General features: G+C 36.9%; 1 protein-coding gene, 1 long non-coding RNA gene and 3 other non-coding genes across 5 annotated transcripts; 1 reads left to right on the top strand and 4 right to left on the bottom strand.

Moving 5' to 3' along the window:
- Positions 1-575: 575 nt before the first annotated feature.
- LOC121982501 (xylulose kinase 2-like) lies at positions 576-5,404 on the bottom strand. The gene is made up of 11 exons (XM_042535610.1): positions 5,260-5,404; positions 3,931-4,582; positions 3,764-3,852; positions 2,724-2,788; positions 2,460-2,515; positions 2,221-2,341; positions 2,053-2,127; positions 1,582-1,635; positions 1,387-1,475; positions 1,132-1,306; positions 576-994 (listed from the first exon to the last, which is right to left on the bottom strand). The coding sequence occupies exons 1-11, from the start codon at positions 5,313-5,315 to the stop codon at positions 762-764; spliced, it is 1,665 nt and encodes a 554-aa protein (XP_042391544.1). The 5' UTR covers positions 5,316-5,404; the 3' UTR covers positions 576-761.
- A 4,645-nt stretch (positions 5,405-10,049) lies between these two features.
- Positions 10,050-11,799, top strand: LOC121983401. The gene is made up of 3 exons (XR_006112478.1): positions 10,050-10,586; positions 10,672-10,799; positions 11,471-11,799. It is a non-coding gene; the product is annotated as an uncharacterized LOC121983401 (long non-coding RNA).
- An 11,031-nt stretch (positions 11,800-22,830) lies between these two features.
- LOC121983663 lies at positions 22,831-22,919 on the bottom strand. The gene has a single exon (XR_006112683.1). It is a non-coding gene; the product is annotated as a small nucleolar RNA snoR8a (small nucleolar RNA).
- A 229-nt stretch (positions 22,920-23,148) lies between these two features.
- LOC121983662 lies at positions 23,149-23,238 on the bottom strand. The gene has a single exon (XR_006112682.1). It is a non-coding gene; the product is annotated as a small nucleolar RNA snoR8a (small nucleolar RNA).
- A 67-nt stretch (positions 23,239-23,305) lies between these two features.
- Positions 23,306-23,395, bottom strand: LOC121983666. Its single transcript, XR_006112686.1, has one exon. It is a non-coding gene; the product is annotated as a small nucleolar RNA snoR126 (small nucleolar RNA).
- Between the last annotated feature and the right edge of the window lie 622 nt (positions 23,396-24,017).

The raw sequence follows: 24,017 nt of genomic DNA, 5'->3' as shown, positions 1-24,017 counted from the left end.
CTCACTGCACCTACAATAACTGCAACTTTCTGACTCATTCAAAAACAATTCTATTCTTCCTTTGAAGTTTCAACTCGGTTTATATTAACTTATAAAAAAGAATTACTTTCTTCCTTGAAATTTAAACTGAATTTATATTACATATTTCAAAATAAGACGGCTTACAGTAGATTTTTCCTTGAGACAGGGCTTTGTCTTTTTCTTTTTAATTAATAATTTGATAGAAATCTACTTTGGATTGAAAATATGATTATATTTTAATACAGGCAATATTACAGGTGTTTTGCCCAATGTCTTAGGGTGGTCAATACCTTTGATTGTCCTTGGTTAGGCTACTCTAAGAAGAAATCTAATTAGACTAGAACGATTGTCATATACAATCTAATCTATCAAATCGGTTTCAGATTAACCTCCTATTTTGCGTTTAACGTCCATTTTGAAGACACTAGTCTAGATGTGTTTGGGGTTCTAAGGAGCACTTACGATGGTCCTAACTGGCACAAGGAGCCATTTAAGGGTATTTTAGCAAAGATGAAGAAAATAAAATTCTACTCCGGCCATCAAAAACAAGGGACTAAACTATAATCTGTCAATACAGAGCATATTGCAAGTTAAAATGACTCATGTTATGTACAATTATTAGCCATGAATCCTAATTATTCCCATGTTTCATAAATAAGAGTTGATAACCTCAAAAACTTTATTCGACTTTCAATAAATTCAAAGCTACCATAAACTGTTTTCAGTGACCAACCTAGTTTTTATCCTCGGCCAAACTTTTCCAGGAGGCTTTTCTCAATCTGCATTCTCTTGTTCACCAGCAAAGTGTACTTGGAAAGAAGATTTTCATCGCCGGCCGGGGACGCAAGCTTCGCGCTCAAAGAGGTTTTATCGAGCTTGTCACCATACAAGCTTGAGATCGGCACAAAGTGGCCTTCTTTGTTGCACAACCATCCATGAGCAGCCCTCAGAGCTGCCCCCAAGGAAGCAGAATCTGTAGCACAGAGCATACGAATTACTTGTGAAAATGAAGTAGACATTCGAGGGGCTTGTACAATCAGCATTTCAGCACTACAACTAGAACAAGTAATTTGGTTATCAAGAAGAAATTAGACTAAAGTGTAGACTTACCGGGTCGTTGTACTGTATAGACTGGACAACCAAAAATGTTGGCTATGGATTTAAGAATATACTCATTTGATGATGCTCCACCAGTTGCAATTATCCGGTTTGGAGGAGTTGGCATACCGAACCTCTCAGCATGACCTCGCATTGAGAGGAACTGGCCTTCGATTATTGCACGCACCTACAGCAGGAATTAACTCCAATGAAAATTTGAGAGTTGTGTTGATGGATTATGAAAACTGTGTTATTATATTAACCAACCTCTGCAGGAGGATCAAACTCCCCAACTTGTGAAACCTCTGCTTCATCTAATGAGTCAATGCTTCCAAGAACATAATGGTGGAATCCAACTGACATAAATTGAAGTGTGTCACAGAAGAATGAATAATCATCCCTGAAGAAATAAAGAACTTGGAGCTAACTAATTGGAGAAAACAGATAGGATTTATCAACTACCGGGGAGTGGAGGCAAGATCTCATGCTCTTTGTAGTAGAATCCTAATCTTCCACCTATGAGGATACAAGATAATGACAACAATGATGAAAAGAATACACAGGAACACGTTCCAAATATAAGGATGCTTTGTTTCTATCCAAACATATTAGATGAACCATATGAAATATAATAATACATCAAAGTATATTACACACGTATTAAACACAGTTACATTATGTTTCCATTAGCTTTGTTGCTTCCCACAATAGCAACAAGTTCATTGAAAATGTGAAATATTGAAAACCAGAAGAAATCCAACCAAATCTTATGTGATGTTCTGCTATGTAGAAATTGGGAAGTGTGTAATTATTTGCTAATTATATGTTTGTAAACCTTGCAGATAAAAAAATTACATGATCTGATTCAATTTCGATCAAAGATAATAGCACTAAGCACGACATCAGTGTGATTACTAAATAATAAGAAAATACCATTTAGAGGAGGTGTTTTCTCCAAATAGCTGTTGAAAACATCCCAAGAGCGTTCTGCATAACGGTTTCGTACATCTGTAATCATTTATTGAAGGTCAACTATGATTGAAGTTGGAAGGGGTTATCCGAATATATAATAATATGCATTTATAATTATAAAAGGAATACCTTCGCGAGTAAGTGAACCATTTTTATAAACCAACATAACCATGTAACAGTTCGGGTCAACAGGGTTTGGAAAAACATGTCCTTCTAAACTTGGTTTGGGTTCACTAGTAATTCCAAATACCTGATCAACAATGAGCGGGAAGAGATTGAATATAATAATAAGTGACATTTACATTGATGATTGGTTTCCAGTGGAGATATTTATTCACAAATGGAAAAAATTAGGGAACAAAACTAACTGTATCACTTGTTCCAAGACTAATAGCTAGATCACCAGGAGTATTGAGGGTCAAACCTGCATAGCACTCCAAAAAAGTTAAACTGTTTACAAAAGATTACCGAGCTCATACACGACATGATGTGCCACTGCCAATCTTCATCAATTTGGAGGTGAGTATAATTTCCAAGACAAACCCTTTAACAGTGGATATTAGACACAAGTGTAACATCAATAAGAAAGAGGACAAACAGAAAGATGTGCAGGCAAAATAGAGGTGACACACCTGCAAGACTATTAGGATTGTCCCCAGACCATTGAATTATTACACAATCTTTTCTGAAGTCAAACCTGCCAAATAAGATGACACAAGGTTGGGTCTCAAATTTCTTTTGTTTGTTTCTGCAATGGTTGAGTGAACACGTTCTTCCACCATATAATTGAGTAGAAATTTGAAAGCTAATTAACCATGCAAATTGTTGTAAATAGATTCTCTATAAATATTTATTCTGAATATAAATACAGAAACTCCTTGACTGGAGTTAGTGGACCATGTAAATGACTAAATTATCAATAGAAATTAAAAGAGGAACCTAGACTAAAAATTTAAGATACTACCTCCAACAAAGCGAAAAGGCAATGTATTAAGTTTCTGACCACGTAGTTGAATTTTTCTTCCATTCAAATAGATGTAGGAAGGAGGCTGTTGGTCAGTCCAAGATGTGTGTTTTATTTAGTAGGAATTAGCTCTGCTTATTTGCATGTATAAACTATATAGTGAAGTGCTACTGTAATATAATATTCAGTGATAAATCTGAAACATAATAAAAATATGAATAACACTAGCATTTTGTTATTAAGTCGTCCATGTGCTTGAAGAGAAAGAATCATTCCAAATCATATATATTTTTTTATAAAATTAATCTATGCAATATCAAATACTTTTAGTTAAATAAAACATACTACCTAATTGTTAATAAAGCTTGAATGGAAAATTCTATGTAGTAGATCTCATGACCTAAGGTCAATTCACACAAAGGAAAGAGTTATGAGAAACTGAATATAATATGTCAGTCCTAGTGTGAAGTGAATCACCAAAAGCTTCAATGTGGAACAGCGTATGCAGTAGGAAACAAATTGCCTATCAACATAAAAGGTAAATTACAGAGAGAATAACATTGCACAGTTGGAATATTTTACCTTCCATATTCAATAAAGAGAGTAAAAGTAAACATTAATGAACAAATGAAAAAGGTTAGTGTAAGCTAGATGTAACTCAATAGCCTCAACATATTTATGAAAAGCTCATTAGGGAAATAAGGTCACCTATCAACAAAATAGGAAGATATCAGACCCGCAACTGCATGAGCAGGAACAAGCTGTCCAAGTTTTTCTTCCAAGCCTGGTGCTGTAGCCTAACACAATAGCAGACTTATTTGTTATAGCTGCGGTTACCCATTTTGACCATACTGCTTAATGTTAACAAAAGAGACCTCCAAAACTATCTTTGACCAGCTACGCTGTCTAATGTCCATTAAGTTCATCCCTGCTCCATCAGTTTCATCAATTCTAGCATAATCACCGATTAGAAGAGAAGCCATGAAAGAACTAACAAGGGAGATTCTCTCAGTGTTGTTATAGACATCTGGCTTTGTTTGATAAATCTTTCGTATTTGAGGCCCAGTATATCTCTCATAGGCACGCGATCCTGTAAGTTTTGAGAGCTCTAAAGCACCCCCAACAGCCGCCTCTATTTCTTTACACTGCAATGTAGTGCTACTATCCATCCATATAGGTGAATCCTTTACTGAAAAAGCATCCTCCAATTGAATCCGTAATGATTTTAATGGATCCAAAGAGGCTAATATAGCCTTTCCATTCTTACTCCAGTACACGCTACCATGCTGTTGTCCACTACCCGAAATAGCTATTATCTTTTTATAGTCCACTTTCGATTTCAATTTCTCAAGCAATAAGTCCAAAGCCTCCACCCAAATCAGGGTTGGCGATACAATCCTTCCATTTTCAGAAGGATCCCTGTAGACCCCATCTTTGGTTTTATAGTGTGGCAATTCAGAATCAAAATGAATGCTTTCTGAAGCAACAATCACAAGGTTACCATCTAGGACAGTAGCCTTCAGTGACCTGCATGTTTCAAGAATATGATAAACTATAAAAAAAACCATGTATGGTAGTGAACAGACTATGAGTAACAATAAGTGGAGAATGATAACACAGCAATTATTTATCACTCGAACTAAATGGCATCTGCCTCCAGCATCCATAACTCTCCAAAATCACAAGTTTTATGTGAAAAAACATTGAACAATAAACCGTGGCATATGCATTATGAACCTGAGAAATTAAATTTAATGAACTTCACCGATTCCATGACTAGCGCAACTTGACTACAAATTTAATCAGCAAATGAACGAAAAAAACACAATCCCATTATCAGCACCTAATGGCTAGGCAAGCAAACAACACAAGAATCGCAGCATGTTTTTCCTCAAATCTGTGTGTTTGGTTACAACATCCCATCGTAGATTAAAAAAAAAAAAAACTAAGACACGAACAAAGTTGCATCCCACCCTAAGAAGATCTAAAGCGGAAGCCATAATTGCCAAGGAAACAAAACCGCGATCCCCGATCGCTACCTAAGAGTAAACATTATGATTAAATCTGTACAACACTTCACTCAACGTCCGGAAATCAGCATAGAAAAAATAGGAAAGCTTCAGCTTTCCCAGAATTCGAGCACAGAGGCAAAGTTTTTATCTTTGAAATGAATGAGGAAGAATTAGATAGGTGGGAAGGCTTACTGTGTAGAGCTGTCGAATCCGAGGAAGAGAGCATCTTCCGGCAAGGAGGTAGCCATGGCGCCGATCTCTTCTTGACGTAGGTAGAGGGGCAGCGGATCAGACGGGTTTTGGTGGAGATCACTAACCCTATTATTTATAGTTGGAATTAGATAAGATTTATATTTGTTTGGGCTGTCGAGTTTATCTTGACTCAGAATGGAAATAAAGTTGACGCAGAGGTATTCACCCCGCGTGTACCTCGATTGAGGATCTAAGTGGGTCCCATACTTTTACCCAGTTAAACTTCTCGGTAGTGTCGAGGTAGGATTAAAAACCAAAAAACAAAAAGTTCAAAGCCACAAGTAAAATTTTCGTTTGAATCCGAAACAATTAACCCGCTCGAGACAATAATTAACTCACGATGACCTAAGATGACCTTACACTATGTAAAAATTAAATCGTCTTTATTAAAAAATGTGTTCGTCCATTTACCGTCCACCCAGCTTTAAGAGACAATAATTAACTCCCTCCCGCCTTAGTTGAGTCATTGCCTTGGTAATTAATAATTAATAATAAGTTGCTTAATTTTTTTATTAAATAAATAAAAACAATAATTTATAAAATTTCACAATTTTTTAAAATATAATAATATATATGTTATATATTAAATAAATATTTTAAAAACTCAAGTGGTAAAAGATTACTCAATCATCTCAAACGTCTCTCATCATCAATTCCACAACGAGATGAAAGGAGTAAAATCACGATGATTGAGTTGTCTCTATGTAAGAAGGATTGTATTTTCCAAAGGATTATTCTCCTATAATTCAATTTCTATTCTCATATATGATAAATTATCATCCAAGTACCAACTTGACTATGTCTCATTCAAGTGTGGCAAAAGGTGCCACTGCAATCCCTTCCAACTTCGAGAGAAAAGCTCTCCCTTCTCTCTATGATTCCTAGAAAAAAAATGTGAAATCGTCATATCAGTGGCCCCTATAGAGCTGGTCCCACGAATATGGAGGGAGGTAAATGCAGGTACACAGTTGAAAACGCATGACCGGGATGATAACCCTAGGTAATGATACCCTGAGAATCAAACCCTGGACCTCTCGGTCATGAAACCATCCGCCCCTAGCTGTGCTATACTCTGGGGGACCTCTATGATTCCTAAAGATAAGGTGGTTGGAGGTTGGTTAGGAGAAACTGAATTGCTCTACACTTGGCTATGTAGGCGCTCATGCTCCTCGCTAGCGGTTAGGAGTCTGCTCAGGGTAGTGGTGGTGCCTCCCCTTGAGGTGGTGGTGGTTTTATGTGGTGGCGGTTGAAAATTTAGGGGAAGGTGTAGCGAAGGTGCAAGTTAGTCCCTTCCCTAATCCTTCATTGCTCCCTTGTATCTCAACCGACTTCTCTTTTCCACACCATGATTCATTGTCCTAGTTTTCTGGATTTGGGATCATTTATGTTGTTCGTGTGCATCCAACAACACCTTTGTGAGGTGGAACATGTGATGTGGAGTTTCTAGTGCAAGCTCGCCTCTAGCTTGCAATTTTTTGCTAAGAGTTTAATTCGGTGATCATCAGAGACTTTCCCTCACTAAGGAGGAGGTTGATCCACAAAAGACAAAGGAGTAGGTAAGAGAGTGAAACTTGTGCAGAAAGTTGTAGGGGAGCAAACATCGGGGAGCAAACATACTGTATTTCTATTTTTGGTGGCTACAATTGGGGAGTAGGGTTGTGTAGGCTGTGATCATTTGTCCCTTACACTGAAATGGAATGATGGAGGTAGACCCCTGCTATAGGCAGAGCCCAAAGCCATTCAACACCTTTTATTGGTCTCCAAGAAGTTGTCCCTGGCCAAATAGAAGTTGTTGATATGCTAAGAAAAGGGATTGTTGAGGTGTCACATAGGGCTGAGATGGCAAGGAATTCTGTTGTGGTGGTTGCTGAGCTGGATAAAGGAGTTGATGTGGTAGGTCTCGCTGCCATGGGTGTGTGGAATGTTGATAGGGCACAATCAGTTGGTCCAACTAGACCAAGGGACTTCAAACATTTTGGTCAAGACAATATTGTATCTGTGCATAATGGCAAGGACCCAACGACAACACCGATAGTGGCAAGGAACACTGTCAACTGTGATAAGGGACTAGCAAAACCTTCAGATCATGGTAAATCCTGGGTAAATATATTCAAAGATAATCGGAAGACGAGCATGACAACCCCTCTACATCAGTTTGAGCATATGTGCAAGCGAATGCATATCGAGGCGGATGATATTGACTCCATGGAGCATTACTTGGTAGGTTGTTTCATAGGGAAGCACTCAAAACGAGGTAGGGTAGAGTTCATTGACAACCGTTGGAGTGTTTCTAGTAACTTCTTCCTACATAAGAGTAGGTGAGTTGTTTATAAATTTGACAAGGCAGATAATAGGGATCGTCTCCTACTCGCAGATTCATACTTTGCTTTTGAATTCTATTATTTTTGAAACATATGCTGAGTTATTTTCTCTTTGATGAAAATGATCAGTATATCCCAGCTTAGGTTCAAATTCATGGTCTTCCTTCGAATTGTTGGACTCCAAGGGTGCTTAGTTTGATTGATTCGGAAATTAGTAGACCCTTGTATACGAACAAGCTTACATGAACTAAGGAGTGTCTTATGTACGTCCGACATTTTGTTGAAATAGATGTGCAAGTGAAAAGGTTACATGAGGTGTCAATTATCTTATCTACCGGAGCACAAGTCAAGTTATAGATTAGCTATGAAGTTATGCTAGAATTTTGTGTGGATTATAAACGCATTGGACATAAGTAATGTGCTTGTAAGCAAACAACTATTCCTAAAGATACACATACTAGGGAGAGGACAGGACGCTCCCAATCGGTTCGATGTTGATACCACTCTAGACAAAGACGGATGACTAGAGCTCCAAGTAGGCTGACAAACGTCAATGGAGAAAGGAATATAACGACAACAATCGTTGGTGGGGGCGAAGCTTTGGTTCTAATTGAGACTCCCACACCCATCTCTTTAGAACCAATCATTTGACACTAAAGGCAGTGGCGAAGGTGTGCACACGGCTTCGACAATGGTGGATGTGGGAGTAGAGACAAATGTTGCACAGTGTCAAGTGTTGACAAAGGCAGTGGCTTGTCCACAACAATAACTTTCAGCAGCCAGTGCAGTGATGAAGGGCGATACACTAATGATGGTATAGAGGTCGTACAACAACTATTCTTGCAAGAGTTGTTGCAGGAAAACAGCATATCAATAGCCCACAACATGGCCTGGCGTCACCCATGCTCACTACAAAAAAAATAAGGCTTCAAAAACGGATTTTTAAAACAAAAATAAAATCTGTTTCAGATTTATATAAATAAGAGACAGATTTAATACAGAATTATTAATCCGTTTCATTTTAGTAAATAATATATATTTTTAAAAAATTTAAGACATAATTTAAAACAAATTTGAAACAAAATTACATATAAATTTTTATAAACAAAAATAAATATGAATTATAAATAGAATTTGAGACAGTATAATTTCTGTGACAAATTTTGTTTATAAATTAATTAAAAATTAAAACGGAAATAAAATCTGTTTCAGATTTATATAAATCAGAGACATATTTAATACGGAATTATTAATTCATTTCATTTTAGTAAATTATATATATATTTTTAAAAATAAAACAGAATCTAAAACAAATTTAAAACAAAATTACATATAAATTTTTATAAACAAAAATAAATATGAATTATAAAATTTGAGACGGTATAATTTACAAATTTGGTTTATAAATTAATTAAAAGTTAAAACGAAAATAAAATCTATTTCGAATTTATATAAATCAGATATAGATTTATTACATAATAATTAATTTGTTTAACTTTAATGAAATATAATATTTGAAAAAAAATTTAAAACAAATTTTGATACGAAGCTATGTATAAATTTTATTTAAAAAATAAATATGGATTATAAACAGAATTTGTGACCGTTTAAACATTTAATGAAAATTTTAAATGAAAATAAAATCTGTTTTATATTTATATAAATCACATGAACTTGTAAATATGTTCACTTTGACAAAATATAATATATGAAAAAACTTTAAGAAAGAATTTAAACCAAATTTAATATGAAATTACATATAACTTTTTATAAACAAAAATAGATATGAATTAAATTTTCTAAACCTTTCTCCTCGTCCTAATTTGGCTTTGGCTTTGTCTTTGGCTTTATCAGAGCAGGTATGAATTCTTTTTCCCCCTCCTTTGATTTTTTTTTTCTCGTGCTTGGTGGCCATCTCATATGGCTGCAAGGTCGTTCGCAACTGCGAGGTCGGCCGTAGTTGTGAGGTCGGTCGCAACCACTTGAGGTTGTCTACAGTTGCTTCTCAAGGTCGCAAGATTCGTGACCTTTTCAATTAGCCCCCTCATGCGACCGTGAGGTCATCCATCCTACAGTCCCTGAATTCTTGTTATTTTTATTGATTTTTATTAATAATTGTGCACTTTTATTGTAAATTATGGTAATAAAATAATAATAATAATAATTAAATAATAAGATTTAATTAGGGAATAATCTTAACAGAATTTTTAGAAATTTTTAAGATTTTTTTTTCGGAACTCGTAAGACATAATTAGAAGGGATGTATTTGCGGGCTTGAGAAATGCATATTTGGAATATCCAATTTAGTAGGAGTTGATAAAAGAAATTATTTAGGCTTTAATTAAAATAAACCTAATTTTCTAATTTAATTAATCAATTTTGGTTATAATTCCTCACCGTGCCCTACTCCTCCCTAATCGCCGAACCCTTGCTAACCTTATCTCGTCGTCGCCCCGATTATTCCTCCTCTCTCTCGCCGTTTACTCTCTGCTCTTCTTCTTCTCCTCATCTTCTCCAACCGGCACCCCTTTCTCTTCTTCCGCGTCATCTTCCCTCCTCTGCCATCGTCTCCTCGTCGCGGAGGTCCTCACCACGCCGATTGTCACGAGAGCACCGCCGACAGCAGTCCTTCTCTCCGCGACCCTCACCAACACCAAGCTCTCTGCGCTATCAGGCGGCCCGATCCTCTTATACATTTTCCCCTTGCATCTCTGCCCTAGATGCAGCCGGCGTCATCGCATCCGACCACAATACCTGCAATTTGGGTGGCTAGCGTCGCCACCATCTCTTTCACCGGCTGCCACTTCTTCCTCTTCCATCTGCCACCGTCGGAGAACTGAGTACACAGGAGAGTAGGGTTGTTCTTCTGCGTATCAGCAGTTGCAAGGGGTTACCACGCGTTGCCCCCTTCAATTGTGTCGTGGCCATCTGGTCAGCCACAAGGAGGTATGAGATGTTGTCATCTCTATTCCTATTCCCTGTTTGACAGCCGTCACAGCTTATCAACAGATTGACATCTTCTGGATTGCAGATCCATTGTTGCGGTGACCCCATTTGTGCTTGGATTTGTGCCAATGTTGTGTATCAGTGAATTCTGAGGCAGTGAGGGTTGTTGGACAGATTTACCATCGTCGGAAGAGCCACAAACTGCTAATAAGGGTAATAATTTGAACCTAATCAGATTTATTGGGTTGTTTCTTTTATCATGTTGGATGTGTGTTATGTTTCTTATTGAATGCTTATATCAAACTTGATCTCCCTTAATTAGATTGCACGCACTTGACTTTAATTGTTTCATGCACCCAACTTGTTTGATAAAATGTTCCGTAGTTAGGTTCTAACTCCTGCATGTCGTGTGTTCGGTGAAATGTCTCTTTCAATAGTTAGGTTCAATCTGATACATCTTAGTTTACTGAACTCTTGCTTTGTATTGCTCTTTCAATTGTTAAGTTTTATGTCTTCCTTTAAATTCAATTAGGTTAAGTTAGATTAGGTTTCTTTAATGCTCTAGGTTTTATTCCATGCTTAGTTTCGTTAATTACTTTATGTTGACTTTTATTTTCTGCAATTGTAGTTAGATTAGACTTAGCTCTCAATTCTTACATTATATTTTATTCATTAGGTTTGATTTTATACTTGCTTTGCTATTTCAAATCTTAGTCTTAGAATCCAAAATCCAAACTCCCTTGTTAATTCTTAGCATTGACAACTATGGACTAATTAGTGGGTGATCATTGATATTGATTATGACTTTTGTACAATTTTAATTTATTTTGTATTAAAAATTTTGATATTGTAAGACTTACTCGTTTCATATTTTGATTTGTTAGATTTTCTCAACAAAATTGGTTGGTTCATTAATTTGTACAAGAGAAGCAATTTATCTCATGAAATTCAAAGACAGGGAGAGCAATGAAGGCATGGATGCTATTAGCTCGAGGATGGAGGAACAAAATATTGAAAAGGAAAAAAAACTTGTTATTACAGAAAGTAGGCAAAGGGAAGAAAATCTCAAGGAGATGATTCGAAAATGATTCAAGAAATGGAATGTACAAATCATTTATATCTAGGAAAATTTAGTCTTTATAGTTTGATTATTGGTCAAATTTGTTTGGATAATGTAAATATTTATTTATTTTAATGTTAATTGTATAATACATTTGGAATTAGAAGTTATTTCTATTTAATAATTTTTAATTTATTTGAAATGAAGAATTATTAAATATATTGATGAAAAATATAAAAATATAATATAATAATATTTAATGATAAATTTAAAAATAAAATTATATACAGATTTATAAATAGAATTGTAAATTGATTTATATACAAGATTAATAACAGATTTAAAACAAAATTAGAGACAGAATTTACATTTGAAATTAATTTTATTTTGTTAATTTGAAAACAGATTTATAAACAGTTTTTTCATTCGTTTCTAAAATTAGAGACGAAATATTTTCGTTTCAAAATTAGCTACGGGGCTTTCACTAACGAATTTCTAAGACGGAATATTCCGTCTCAAACTTTCTTTAGAGATGGAAAAATGATTTTCAAAGATAGATTTTTTCGTCTCTAAAGCCCTGTTTTCTTGTAGTGGCTCCAACGACTCATGTTGAAAAGTGGTCAGGTTGTGGCTTCTGGTGTGCATATAGTGACAGACGGTTTGTAAGTATGTGTATGACTAATAACTTTAATTTTTTCCAACCATGGTTGGATTTTATTTCTTTGGGATATGCAGCGAGTAGAATTAGATGTTACATTGGTAACAGATCAATTCATGTATTGTTGTATACAATGTTGCATCATAAGCCGAGATTGTTAGACCTCGTGGTAGTTTTGATGTGATCAACCAAGTTGGTTAGGTCCTGCTTTGTGTTTGATCCCTGTGTCTGAGTGTGCAGGAGCTTAGGAGCGCAGGAAGTCGAGCGGAAGACGAAGCTAGCGAGAAGGACTGCACAGGAAGAGAGCCGACGGGCTCGGTGCGTCCGAAGGACGAGAGAGCTGCGGAAGAGTACTCCGGTGGGCGTGAAGAGCGTGCACGGCGTTCGAGGGACGTTAAGCCGGGACGGAAGGCTGCTCGAGGAGAAGGCCGGAAATTGGGTTCGGGTGAGCCCTATTTCGGTTGGTCGAAATCACCCAAAAGAACGGAACATCGGAAGCTGAAGAAAGTCAACGCAAAAGAAGCTGAGCTGGATAAAACAGCTCAAGGCGCCTTCAAGCTGCCTTGAAGGCGCCTTCAGATTGAAGGCGCCTTCAGATTGAAGGCACCTTCAAGGCTGATGAAGGCGCCTTAAGCCTGGTCATACAGACCGTTTGCGCAGCGGATAAAGTTTTATCCGCTGAACCCTTGGAGGCGCCTTGGACCTTTGAGATCAGATTTCCAGAGGTTATTTAAAGGCTCCTGGAGCTAGGAATTCATAACAACTCAAGCAATCAATTGTGTAAGCAATTCCTAAGCAACTAGTGAGCTTCCAAAGTGTAAAAGGCTTCTCCGCCTTCAGAGAAGGAGATTTTTCTTAGTGCACATTTCATCGTCCTGGATTAACAACCCTCTTGGTTGTAACTAGGTTAAATTCCTGTCTTCTGTTTATTTTCTGTCTCCTTAATTTAGTTGCTATTATTTTACTACTGCATTTATTCTGAGTTGAAATCCGAGGAGGGTATAGTTTATTTTTGTTTTCAGTAATTCACCCCCCTCTTGCCGGCCTCCGCTGCACCTACAATTGGTATCAGAGTCTGATCGCCTCAGAAGGACTAACCGCCAACTGAAGCACTACGATCAAGATGATGGCCGGAGCGAACATCCATCCCCCGAAGTTCGACGGAGACTTCACCACATTGAAGCGCAAAATGGAGGTATTTTTTAAAATCGAATTTGACATTCTTTTAATAATGAAATATGGCTATGTAGTTCCGAAAGATAAGGAGGAAAATACCTGGACGAAAAAGGAACAAGCAGATTTCGTCACCAACGGAAAGGCTGAGTTCCACCTACTAAGCGTTCTGCCGCCTCAGGAGGTAAATCGGATCGGAAGCTACGACTCCGCGAAAGATCTCTGGGAAAAATTCCTGGAGCTTCACGAAGGTACCTCCGAAGCAAAGCTAGCGAGGCGCGACATCCTCCGGACCCAGTTGACGAACCTCCGGATGAACCAAGGCGAGAAGGTAGCGCAACTCCAAGCGAGGATCAAAGAGCTGATTACTCAACTCAACAACCTTGGAGAAGAAGTAACGAACCGGGACTCAATCCGGTACACGCTCAACGCCTTCCCGAGAACTCCCGAATGGGCCTCCTTAGTAGATGCGTATTACATCTCTAAGGACTTCGAGGTAAGTACTTTAGAGCAATTGTTTTCCACTTTTGAACTTCATGAATCTCGAGTTTCAGAGCCCAAAGGAGTAGAAAAGACCAGTCAGAACATTGCCTTAAAGGCAAAAATGAACAGTTCTGACTCCGAAGCCTCGGGCGACGAATCAGAAGCGGCACTACTGGTAAGACGCTTCAATAAATTTTTTAAATCTAACAAATTTAGATCGCAGAGGCATGAGAGAAAAAGAAGAACGATTCGTTGCTACAACTGCAACGAAGAAGGGCACATCAAGGATGACTGCCCGAAATTGAAGAGCAAGCAAAAGAAGAAGGCAAAGACCAAGTACAAGAAACCAGAATCCTCCAAGCACAAGAACCTGAAAGCCACTTGGTCAGACTCATCCTCCGAATCAGAAGTCGAAGAATTCTCGGGAATAGCACTGATAGTTAACCATCAGCTAGAAGAAACGTCTAGCTCAGAGATGAGCATCGATAAAGGGGGAGGAACATTAGAAAAAGAAAGCAGCAATGAAGGGGGAGCGTCACCAGATCAGGTAAGTAAGGTACGCAATCTAACCCCGACTCAGTATTTTAAATTTATCAAGTCTCTGTCCAAAGAATTAGATCAATTAGAAAAAGAAAATGCTAAATTAAATAATATCTTAGATAAATTTAAATCAGAAAATGAAAGTTTAAAATCAGAAATTGAAAAATTGAAATCTGCTGCATGCTTAAATCATTTTCCAAAATCAAAACTAAGGATTTATGGTAGATTAAATTGGTACATTAGAAATCATCAGGGTCAACTTAGAAAAGTGCCCAAGTATTATGTACCCCCTAAATTTTTGACTAATCCTGTAGGAAGGAACCTTTATTGGGTTCCAAAATCTTTGCTGGTTTAAATTTTTATTTTAAATTAAAAGCTTTAAAGTGAGAAAATTAAACATTGAAATTCTTTATGGAAGCTTTGTCTAAGAAAGTGGTTGTTGCTCCAATAACCAAGAAGGCCTAGTGTCTCGCCACGACCTGGAAGCTAAAATATTAAAAGAAAATGTTTAATTAATTTTCTGAAAAAGCATTAAAAACAAGAATTAAATAATGCTTTGAAAGTTTATCAAATATTTTTTCTTAGAACTTTTTCTTGAAAATTCTAACTTAGAATTTTTTTTGTTAGAAATTTTTTCCTGGAGAAATTCTAAATAAATTCATTTTTGCTTAGAAAATTTTTCTGAAAATTCAATTTAACTTAGAAATTTTTTCTAAAAATTCATTTTTGCTCAGAATTTTTTCTACCTTAATAATTTGCTTAATATTCTCTTATTGGCACCCCATTTTTTGTTGTGATCAAAGGGGGAGAGAAAGGTACAAGTTTAGGGGGAGTTAGAAAATTAGAAAATTAATTTTTTTTTAAATATTTTTTCTAAACTGAGTTGCAATTTTATTTATTGCAAATTTATACTTAAATATGTTAGTTTAGTAATTTCCTTTAAAATTACTATTTATGTCTATTTTAACCCTAACTTGAACTTGGGTTGATGCACATCAAAAATGAGGAGATTGTTAGATCCCGTGGTAGTTTTGATGTGATCAACCAAGTTGGTTAGGTCATGCTTTGTGTTTGATCCTGTGTCTGAGTGTGCAGGAGCTTAGGAGCGCAAGAAGTCGAGCGGAAGACGCAACTAGCGAGAAGGATGGCACGGGAAAGGAGCTGACGGGCTCGGTGCGTCCGAAGGACGAGAAAGCTGCGGAAGAGTACTTCGATGGGTGTGAAGAGCGTGCGCAGCGTTCGAGGGATGTTAAGCCAGGACGGAAGGCTGCTCGAGGAGAAGGTCGGAAATTGGGTTCGGGTGAGCCCTATTTCGGTTGACCGAAATCACCCAAAAGAACGGAGCGTCGGAAGCTGAAAAAAGACAACGCAAAAGAATCTGAGCTGAATAAAACAGCTCAAGGCGCCTTCAAGGCTGATGAAGGCGCCTTAAGCCTGGTCATACAGACCGTTTGCGCAGCGGATAAAGTTTTATCCGCTGAACCCTTGGAGGCGCCTTGGACCCCTATTGGAGGCGCCTTGGACCCCTATTGGAGGCGCCTTGGACCTTCGAGATCAGATTTCCAGAGGCTATTTAAAGGCCCCTGGAGCTAGGAATTCATAACAACTCAAGCAATCAATTGTGTAAGCAATCAATTGTGTAAGCAATTCTTAAGCAACTAGTGAGCTTCCAAAGTGTAAAAGGTTTCTCCGCCTTTAGAGAAGGAGATTTTTCTTAATGCGCATTTCATCGCCCTGGATTAACAACCCTCTTGGTTGTAACCAGGTTAAATTCCTGTCTTCTGTTTATTTTCTGTCTCCTTAATTTAGTTGTTATTATTTTACTACTGCATTTATTCTGAGTTGAAATCCGAGGAGGGTATAGTTTATTTTTGTTTTCAGCAATTCACCCTCCTCTTGCCGGCCTCCGCTGCACCTACAGAGATTTCTTGACAACATTCATATATGACCTTCACTCTATGGTTACTCACTGGCCCCCATGGAATGCTCTCATTATGCTAGGAGAGAGCATATTAAAATCATGACTTCTTATGGGGTATTTCAACGTTTTATTGACAATACATGACAGTGAGGGTGGACAACCAGTCACAAACCATGAGTTACGTGACTTGGAGATTTTATATGTGTGCTTGTGGCTTAGTGGACCTTCATTCGACTGGATGTCGATTGACATAGACAATTCGTATGGTCTCTTGTAAATTAGATCGTGCATTGGTTAATTCACATTGGCTATTCGAAGACTATGATAGTTATGCGGAGTTTATAACCCCCGAGTGTTTGTTCAATCATTCTTGTATCATTGTCACCACTAGCACACAAGAATGTGGCTTTCAACGTCCTTCCAAATTCTAAACATGTAGACTTTGCACAGTAACTTCGAAAGCCTAGTGGTGGATTCATGGGGGGAATCGATTAGTAGCAACGCCCAGTTTACACTCAAGACTAAGCTCACACGTTTGAAAAGTGGGCTGCGATATCTCGACAAACTGTACTTCCATCACATATTAAAGTAGACATTGAGGAACAAATAGGCCTTGGAAGATGGGCAACACAGTGTGTTAGTTGGTGGTCAGACGTCAATTGAATTGGACTGTTACAGAAGCATGTCATGATGTTTGTAGAGGCAAAAAAGATGTTCACCAACAACGGGCCATTACCTCAAGAATTATGACCGGTGTACTAATTTCTTCCATGACTTAATGAAGCACAACAACAAGTGGAATGCCATTGTTACTATCACTGAACAGTATGGGGGCAACCCACCAGCCCGAGAGAGGTTATTGTGGAGTTTGTTGGCCATTTTAGTGCACTGTTAGGTCAAACGAGCATTGCCGACAGATGGACAGCGGGTCACTGCCTAGACAAACACTGACCAGCGAGCAGGCATCAGGTTTGACAACACCATTGATTGCTGAAGAGATACGGGCTGCGTTGTTTGGGATTGGGAAGGATAAAGCCCCAAGGTCGGATGGACACAACACCAAATTCTACACTTCCACTTGGGAAACGATCGGTCCAGATTTCCTTGCTGCAGTGCAGAAGTTTCCCAAAGTAATAAGTTGTAGGCGAGAGGGGAGTGAATCTCGAACGTTTTAAAACCTTTTCTTTTTTTGTCTTGTTTCTTAAAACCAAATCAAAATAAATAGAAGTGGAAATAAAGTAAAGTAGATTAAGTCACAGTACGATTTTACTTGGTTCGTAATCCAACGACTACTCCAAGATCTGAGTCGTTGATCACTTTTGATCGACAATCTGATATAATTCTTTCGAAGAAACAGAATCGTACAAGTTAAATAAGAGGATAGTTATAACACTACTATCTCCTTTGACTGAATGCAAGTAAATGAAAGTTTATACCGACAATATTATTGTAGAATAAATAACTTCGATTGTAAGAGAGTTTCTCAGCATCGTAGAAGTGGTACTTGCGCATTGGGAGTAGCAATGATGAGATGAAGCACATAAGAAAGTAATGATTGGCTCGGACTTCATGGCTTTCTTTTATAAGTATTGTTCGGTAGACTAAAAACTTCTTTTGTCAACTGAACCTTTCCGACGACTCATATATGTACCCTTCCTCTTTTGCTCCGATTCAATCTGTTCGAACTCTAAATCACGTTGTTCGATCGACTAATCCTCTTTTTTCGTCGAAGGAACCATGAATATTCTTTTTCCGCACAATCCGATTTGATCATCTATCATTACCTTTTTATGGTTTAGTTGACTAATCACATTGATCCATCGATGAAATAGACTGTTTACCATATTTGCTAAACTTGATCTGATCTCTGGCACATTGGCCAGATCAGTCAATTGAACCCCTTGTTCAGTCGACTGAACCTACGATCAAACTGAAAACTATGTTTATCTATAAAACAAAGTTAGCACATGCAAAATAATAGTAGTCATGCAAAACAAAATTAAACAGTAAATAATAAATGCATGAATATGGTAGTTAGGATTGTCTTGATCTTAACTTGAAAACCTTGGTTGATTTTTTCAGTTGGATCAACGCCTAAGGTTTATCTCGATTGGGACATGACCTCAACACTCCACTCTAGGAGTTTACCTCAACTTATCCGCCAAATATATGGTCCTCCGGATCTGTTTAGACTTATGTAGTCCTGGTTAGTGTCTTATCAACTTGATCTATTAAAACTTTCTTATAATACTAAGTTAATACATAGTGTCTCTTGTTAGTTTAGGTTTTCCTCAACAATTATGTGGTTGGATCCATGAGTGTGTCACCATGATTTCTTACTTTGTTGCCCTTAATGGGGGTTACATGGTTTCTTTCATGGACGATGAGGTCAGAGGCAAGGAGACCCCCTTTCCCCATTAGTCGTTGGCTTATGTTTAGAGGTTTTTTCATGGTAAATAAAGGAGACATCACTACAACCTTCTTTTCACTTTCATCCTATGTGTGAGGAGGTTCAAGTCACACATTTAGTATATGTCAATAATCTTTATTTGTTTGTAAGGGCAAATTCATCCATCGTCACAACGATAGCAAATTATTTGAAAGATTTTGGGATAAAGTTGGACTTCAGGCTAACGCCTTAAAGTCCAACATATACATAGCGGGTGTGGATAAACATATGAAGGCAAAGCTCTTACAAATTACTATATTTCAAGAAGGTACCTTCTCCTTTTGGTACCTTGGTATACCTTTGGCCACGAAAGACTTCAGATTACAAACTATGGATCCCTTCTTGAAATAGTAACAAAAAAAATTATCTCGAGGCCAAATCACACCCTATTATATGCAGGGCGGTTGGAATTGGTTTGATCGGTAATACAAGGAGTTGTATGTTATTGGTTATCTATCTTATCCATGTCTTGTGAGTGTTGGTACCCCAAGGTTGTTTTGATGTGATCAAACAAGTTAAGTTATGTTTTGTTGTGTTTAATCATGTGTCTAAGTGTGCAGGAACTTAGGAGTACAGGATATCGAGCAAAAGATGCAGCTAGCGAGAAAGACGGCACGGGAGAGAACCGACGGGCTCGATGCGTCTAAGGGACGAGGTGATGTGGAAGAGTACGTGGGTGAACGAGAAGGAGGCGCGTGGCGTTTCCAAGGGACGAGAAGCAAGGAGCGGAAGCTTGCTCGAGAATGCCGAAAGTTGGGTTCGAATGAGCCCTATTCTGGATGAACGGGATCACCCAAACAAGAGGAATCGGAGCGGAAGACCCAGACCGAGGTGAGCAAAATCGGAGGGAAAGGCCCGGACTGAAAAAGTCAACTTGGTTGACTTTCCTGGTCCGGGCACCCGGAACCCTTCCGGACGCCCGGAATTAAATTTTATCGGGATCTCATTTGACCGTGATTCGTTGCGAAGAGATACAATTTTATCCCTCTCCATATACCTGGAACTTTTCCAGACTCTCCGAGCAAGGCTATATAAGCAGCTTTGCTCCCAAATCTAAACAACAACGTGAGATACAAAGAAATAACACTTGTGCGCTTTAGTTTTTGTTTAGCTTCTTTTCTGTGCGTTCATTGTTATAAAAGGCTTCTCCGCTTGAAGGAGATTCTTAGTGCGCTTCAATTTCCTTGCATTACCAACCTCCCCGGTTATAACCAAGTAAATATGCTAAGTTTCGTCTTTTTAGTTTTTTTATTATCTTATGAAAGTGTTATTTTAAATTACAAGTCCGAGGAAAATCTTTTTGTTTTGTTTTATTTTATACAGGGGCTATACCCCCCCCCCCCCCCCCCCCCCCTCCCCTTTAACCGACATCCGAAGGTCCTAACAATGAGTTGATTGATAAGCATTATACTATTTGTCCGTCCTTCATGTAGTCTACCAAATATCCACCGATTACTTAACCGACATTATATTAATCAAGGGATGAGGGTGGTTATGGCATAAAGGATTTGTTTGTTTGAAATATTGCTCTACCTTGTAAGAAATTGTGGAAAACATAGAGTAAGGTTGACATGCTATGGGTACGGTGGGTTCATCATCATTACCTCAAGTAGATTTTTGACAATGGGTGATTAGGCCACCATATTCCCTTTGATAAAAAAGCTAGTTATCATTCGTGACGAGCAAGAGGTACAGGTGGAGCCAACATGAGGTTACTTGAGTGGTTGCAACGGAGCGAAATGGCATGGCCAAGGCCTACGAATTCTTCAAGCCGTGCAAAGTCACTATCCATTGGGCAGCGACATTTTAGCGGCCCAAAATTTTGTCTAACATCACTTGACTTATTAATTGTTTGTGCTACGGACAAGATGCTCTATGAATCTTACATGCTATGTTCACAATGCCAGTAGCAAGATGAAGATAATGCACATATCTTCTTATGTTGCCCCATCATAAGGCAACTATGAAACATAGTGAGATGTTGGATTGACATCCAATAAGAAATATATACAGTAGCAAAAATTGTCCGTGTGTTTTGAATATAATAATGAGGCTAAGGAAGGATGACAAAAGCAATCGATTCTAATGATGAGAGAACATTTTTTAAAGTTTAAATTTAGTAGACATCTAGTGTATAAAGTTTCCTTAATCTATATATACTTACCATTCAATAAAAAAAAGTGACTCTCTCATCCTAAGATAGTTAACCTCACAATCATTAACCTCACAATGAAATAAAGAAGTAAATCATAATAACCGAGTAACATATTTAGATGGGAAGAATTTTATTCCCAAAAAATTATTCTCCCAAAGATTTAAACTCTATCCTCATATGATGATCTAACATCTTCCTCCCACTTGTTAGTTATTTGATGATTAGAATTAAACTCTACTTTATTATAATAAATTTATCATTCTATAATCAACTTAGCACCCAGATAAACGTTAAACCCCAATCAAACTACTTAAAAAGGTAAATATGATATCAACCTCTTTCCTTGGTGTCTATGCAATGATTTATTTTGAAAAATAAAATTAAGAAAAAAAAAAAACAATGAATATATCACTTAGGGATGAATTTTTAAGTCAAGTCAAGTCAATTCAATTGATTCATAAATTTAATTGCGGTAAAAAATTTCATCAAAATAAGTTCTTTCAATTAAAAAAATGCGATGAGTTTAAAATTATTATAAACTTTAATTTTTACACAGAATGCCCACAAGTTAATCCAAAAGACATCTACAATTTAAGCTAAAAAACCAAAAGCTTTAAATTTTGGCTTGTAAAATGCCACATATTTCAAACAAATTAATTAATAAACTTTTCTATCAAAAATAACTGAAATAACATTATTAAAAAAAATGCGGTTAGTCTAGTGATCCAAAATTATAATTTAAACTAATTAGGTGATGCAAAATTAACAAGTTCAATAATATTATAATTTTTTATTTTTACACAAGCCCGAAATGTTAATCCAAAAATAAATCTACAATTTAGGATAAATAATCTTAATTTATAAAGCTAATGAGGTGAACAATTTAAATTAAATAACCAAAGCCTGTAAACTTTGACTTGTAAATTGAATTTTAAAATAGTTAATCTAATCTAAATTACCGCATATAACCAATAAATTTATTTATATCAAAATAAGAATGTTTAAAAATAAAAATACAGAATAGTGTCATTTATAATAGAAAAAGGTGCCTTTGCCTTGTAGGCTCGATTTATTTGATTGTGTTGGATAATCACAATATGACCAGAGAATTTGCACAATTTTTTTTTATGTTATACAAGTTTTAGGAGAATATTTACAAGTTTTTTATGTCATTTGATACAAATGTAGAAATTGTTATTTTTTTACCTATCAGAACTCTTCACTGTGTCCTTGTTAGTATTTACAGGTATTTTTGATTTATTTCAATGAATACTTTAAAAGATTATCAAGTGATAAAATGGAAGACACATGCTACACCATTTGAAACTGCTAAATAAGTTAAAAATGATCCCACAGGTCATCCGAATTGATATGTGATGGGATGTTTGCCACATAAAATCGTGAGGTCAAAACTCAGGATAATCGGGACATAAATCCCCGATCCCTGTGCAACTCACCCCACCTGTCACATGCTCGCTCAAGATGCTGTGATTTACCTCTCTCATGATGACCTTGGGTCGAGTGCAGCAGGAGCTAGGGGCGAGCGATTTCGCCTTTTTACCACATAAATAAGCAAAATATATCAAAAAAACAAAATATCATTTGAAACCACTAGAAAACATTATCATTTACAATAGCAAATTGACAAAAAAACAACAGATTAAAAATGACAAACAAACAACAAACAAATGTTGAAACAACTAAAGAGAGAATGATAAAGATGGAAAAGGATTAAACCCCTAAAAATAATTGGGGGAAAAAACTTTTTTGAAGAATGAAAAAGATTAGAAAAACAGAAAATAAGGGGTGCTCATATTCTATGGGTGTAAATTGGTCTGTCATGCTAATTCCATAGCATTCAGAACGAGGAATTTTGTACAATCACGGCACCAAATGCACAGAATCAATTATCAATCACATATAAGAAAAATAATCCACTAAAACATCTACGGATTTGTAAGGAACAAAACAGGCGAGATTTAAAAAATTATGATTGCAAATGACAAGCGCGCAACAAAAGATTGTAGAAACGACTAAAGAGAGAGGATGAAGATAGAAAAGGATTAGAACCCTAAAAATAATTGAAAATTTAAGAAAAGAAAGATTGAAAAAAACCAAAAAAGTGGTGCTCATATTCTATGGGTGTAAATTGGTCTGTCATGCCAATTCTACAGCATTCAGAACGAGGAATTTTGTATAATCACAGCATCAATTATCAATCACATAAGAAAATAATCCACTAAAACAGCCACGGATTTGCAAGGACCAAGATCGGAGAGATTGGCTCAGACACGCATAAATAGATCATCACAGAGGTCGACAAATCAAAGATTTATCAGAATCGAGAAATGTAATCTGTCGTCACAGCCAAGGATAAGGCAAAACAACGAATGACGAGGGAAAGGAGATAAAAATAGCGAATTTTAGAGGCGAGCATAACCCAAGAACTGACTTTGAGAAGAAGTTTAGGGCAAAAAAGCACCTCGAATCGATTTGGGGAGCAAAAAACCCCGGCCATCGATGGTATCAGCGATGAGCGAGCGAATGAGCTCCCGATCCATCAAACCAAGCATCAAAAACAACGAGAAAAAAACAAATAACACAAGAACATTAGAAGATTGCTGAATCAATGCTTCCATGGAGAAGGCAGCGGAAAGAAGGCGGATTGGCGGAGGTAGGCGAAGGACAATTTTTGCTTCAGAAGGATTTGTCCGTTTATAAAGAAGGAAAGGGCTAACCCTAGAATGTGGGTTCGATTAGTGGGCTGGGCTGGACTTTGGCCCACTTCTCTATTATTTTTTTAAAAATATTTTTAATAAGAAAAAAATAATGTAGATAATAATTTTAAAATAAAATAAATAATTTACTAAATTGATATTAAATGAACAGATGTTTTTTAAAAAAACAAGTTAGTTATTTGAGTTCTCTTAACTATAAAAAAAACTTAGTTAGAGATTAATATTGATTCTTCTTTTCTAAGAGAATCCAAGAA

Source organism: Zingiber officinale, chromosome 5A, assembly GCF_018446385.1.
Source record: "Zingiber officinale cultivar Zhangliang chromosome 5A, Zo_v1.1, whole genome shotgun sequence".
In the NCBI taxonomy this organism is placed as follows: Eukaryota; Viridiplantae; Streptophyta; class Magnoliopsida; order Zingiberales; family Zingiberaceae; genus Zingiber; species Zingiber officinale.
The sequence above is the reverse complement of the archived record's forward strand: the minus strand, read 5'-3'. Positions and strand labels throughout refer to the sequence as shown.

Coding starts and splice junctions, on each gene's coding strand:
- LOC121982501 (XM_042535610.1), bottom strand. CDS start 5,315: ATGGCTACCTCCTTGCCGGAAGATGCTCTCTTCCTCGGATTCGACAGC. Junction 2,516..2,723: donor CAATCCTAATAGTCTTGCAG/GTGTGTCACCTC, acceptor AGTGCTATGCAG/GTTTGACCCTCAATACTCCT. Junction 1,307..1,386: donor AGTTTGATCCTCCTGCAGAG/GTTGGTTAATAT, acceptor TTCCTGCTGTAG/GTGCGTGCAATAATCGAAGG.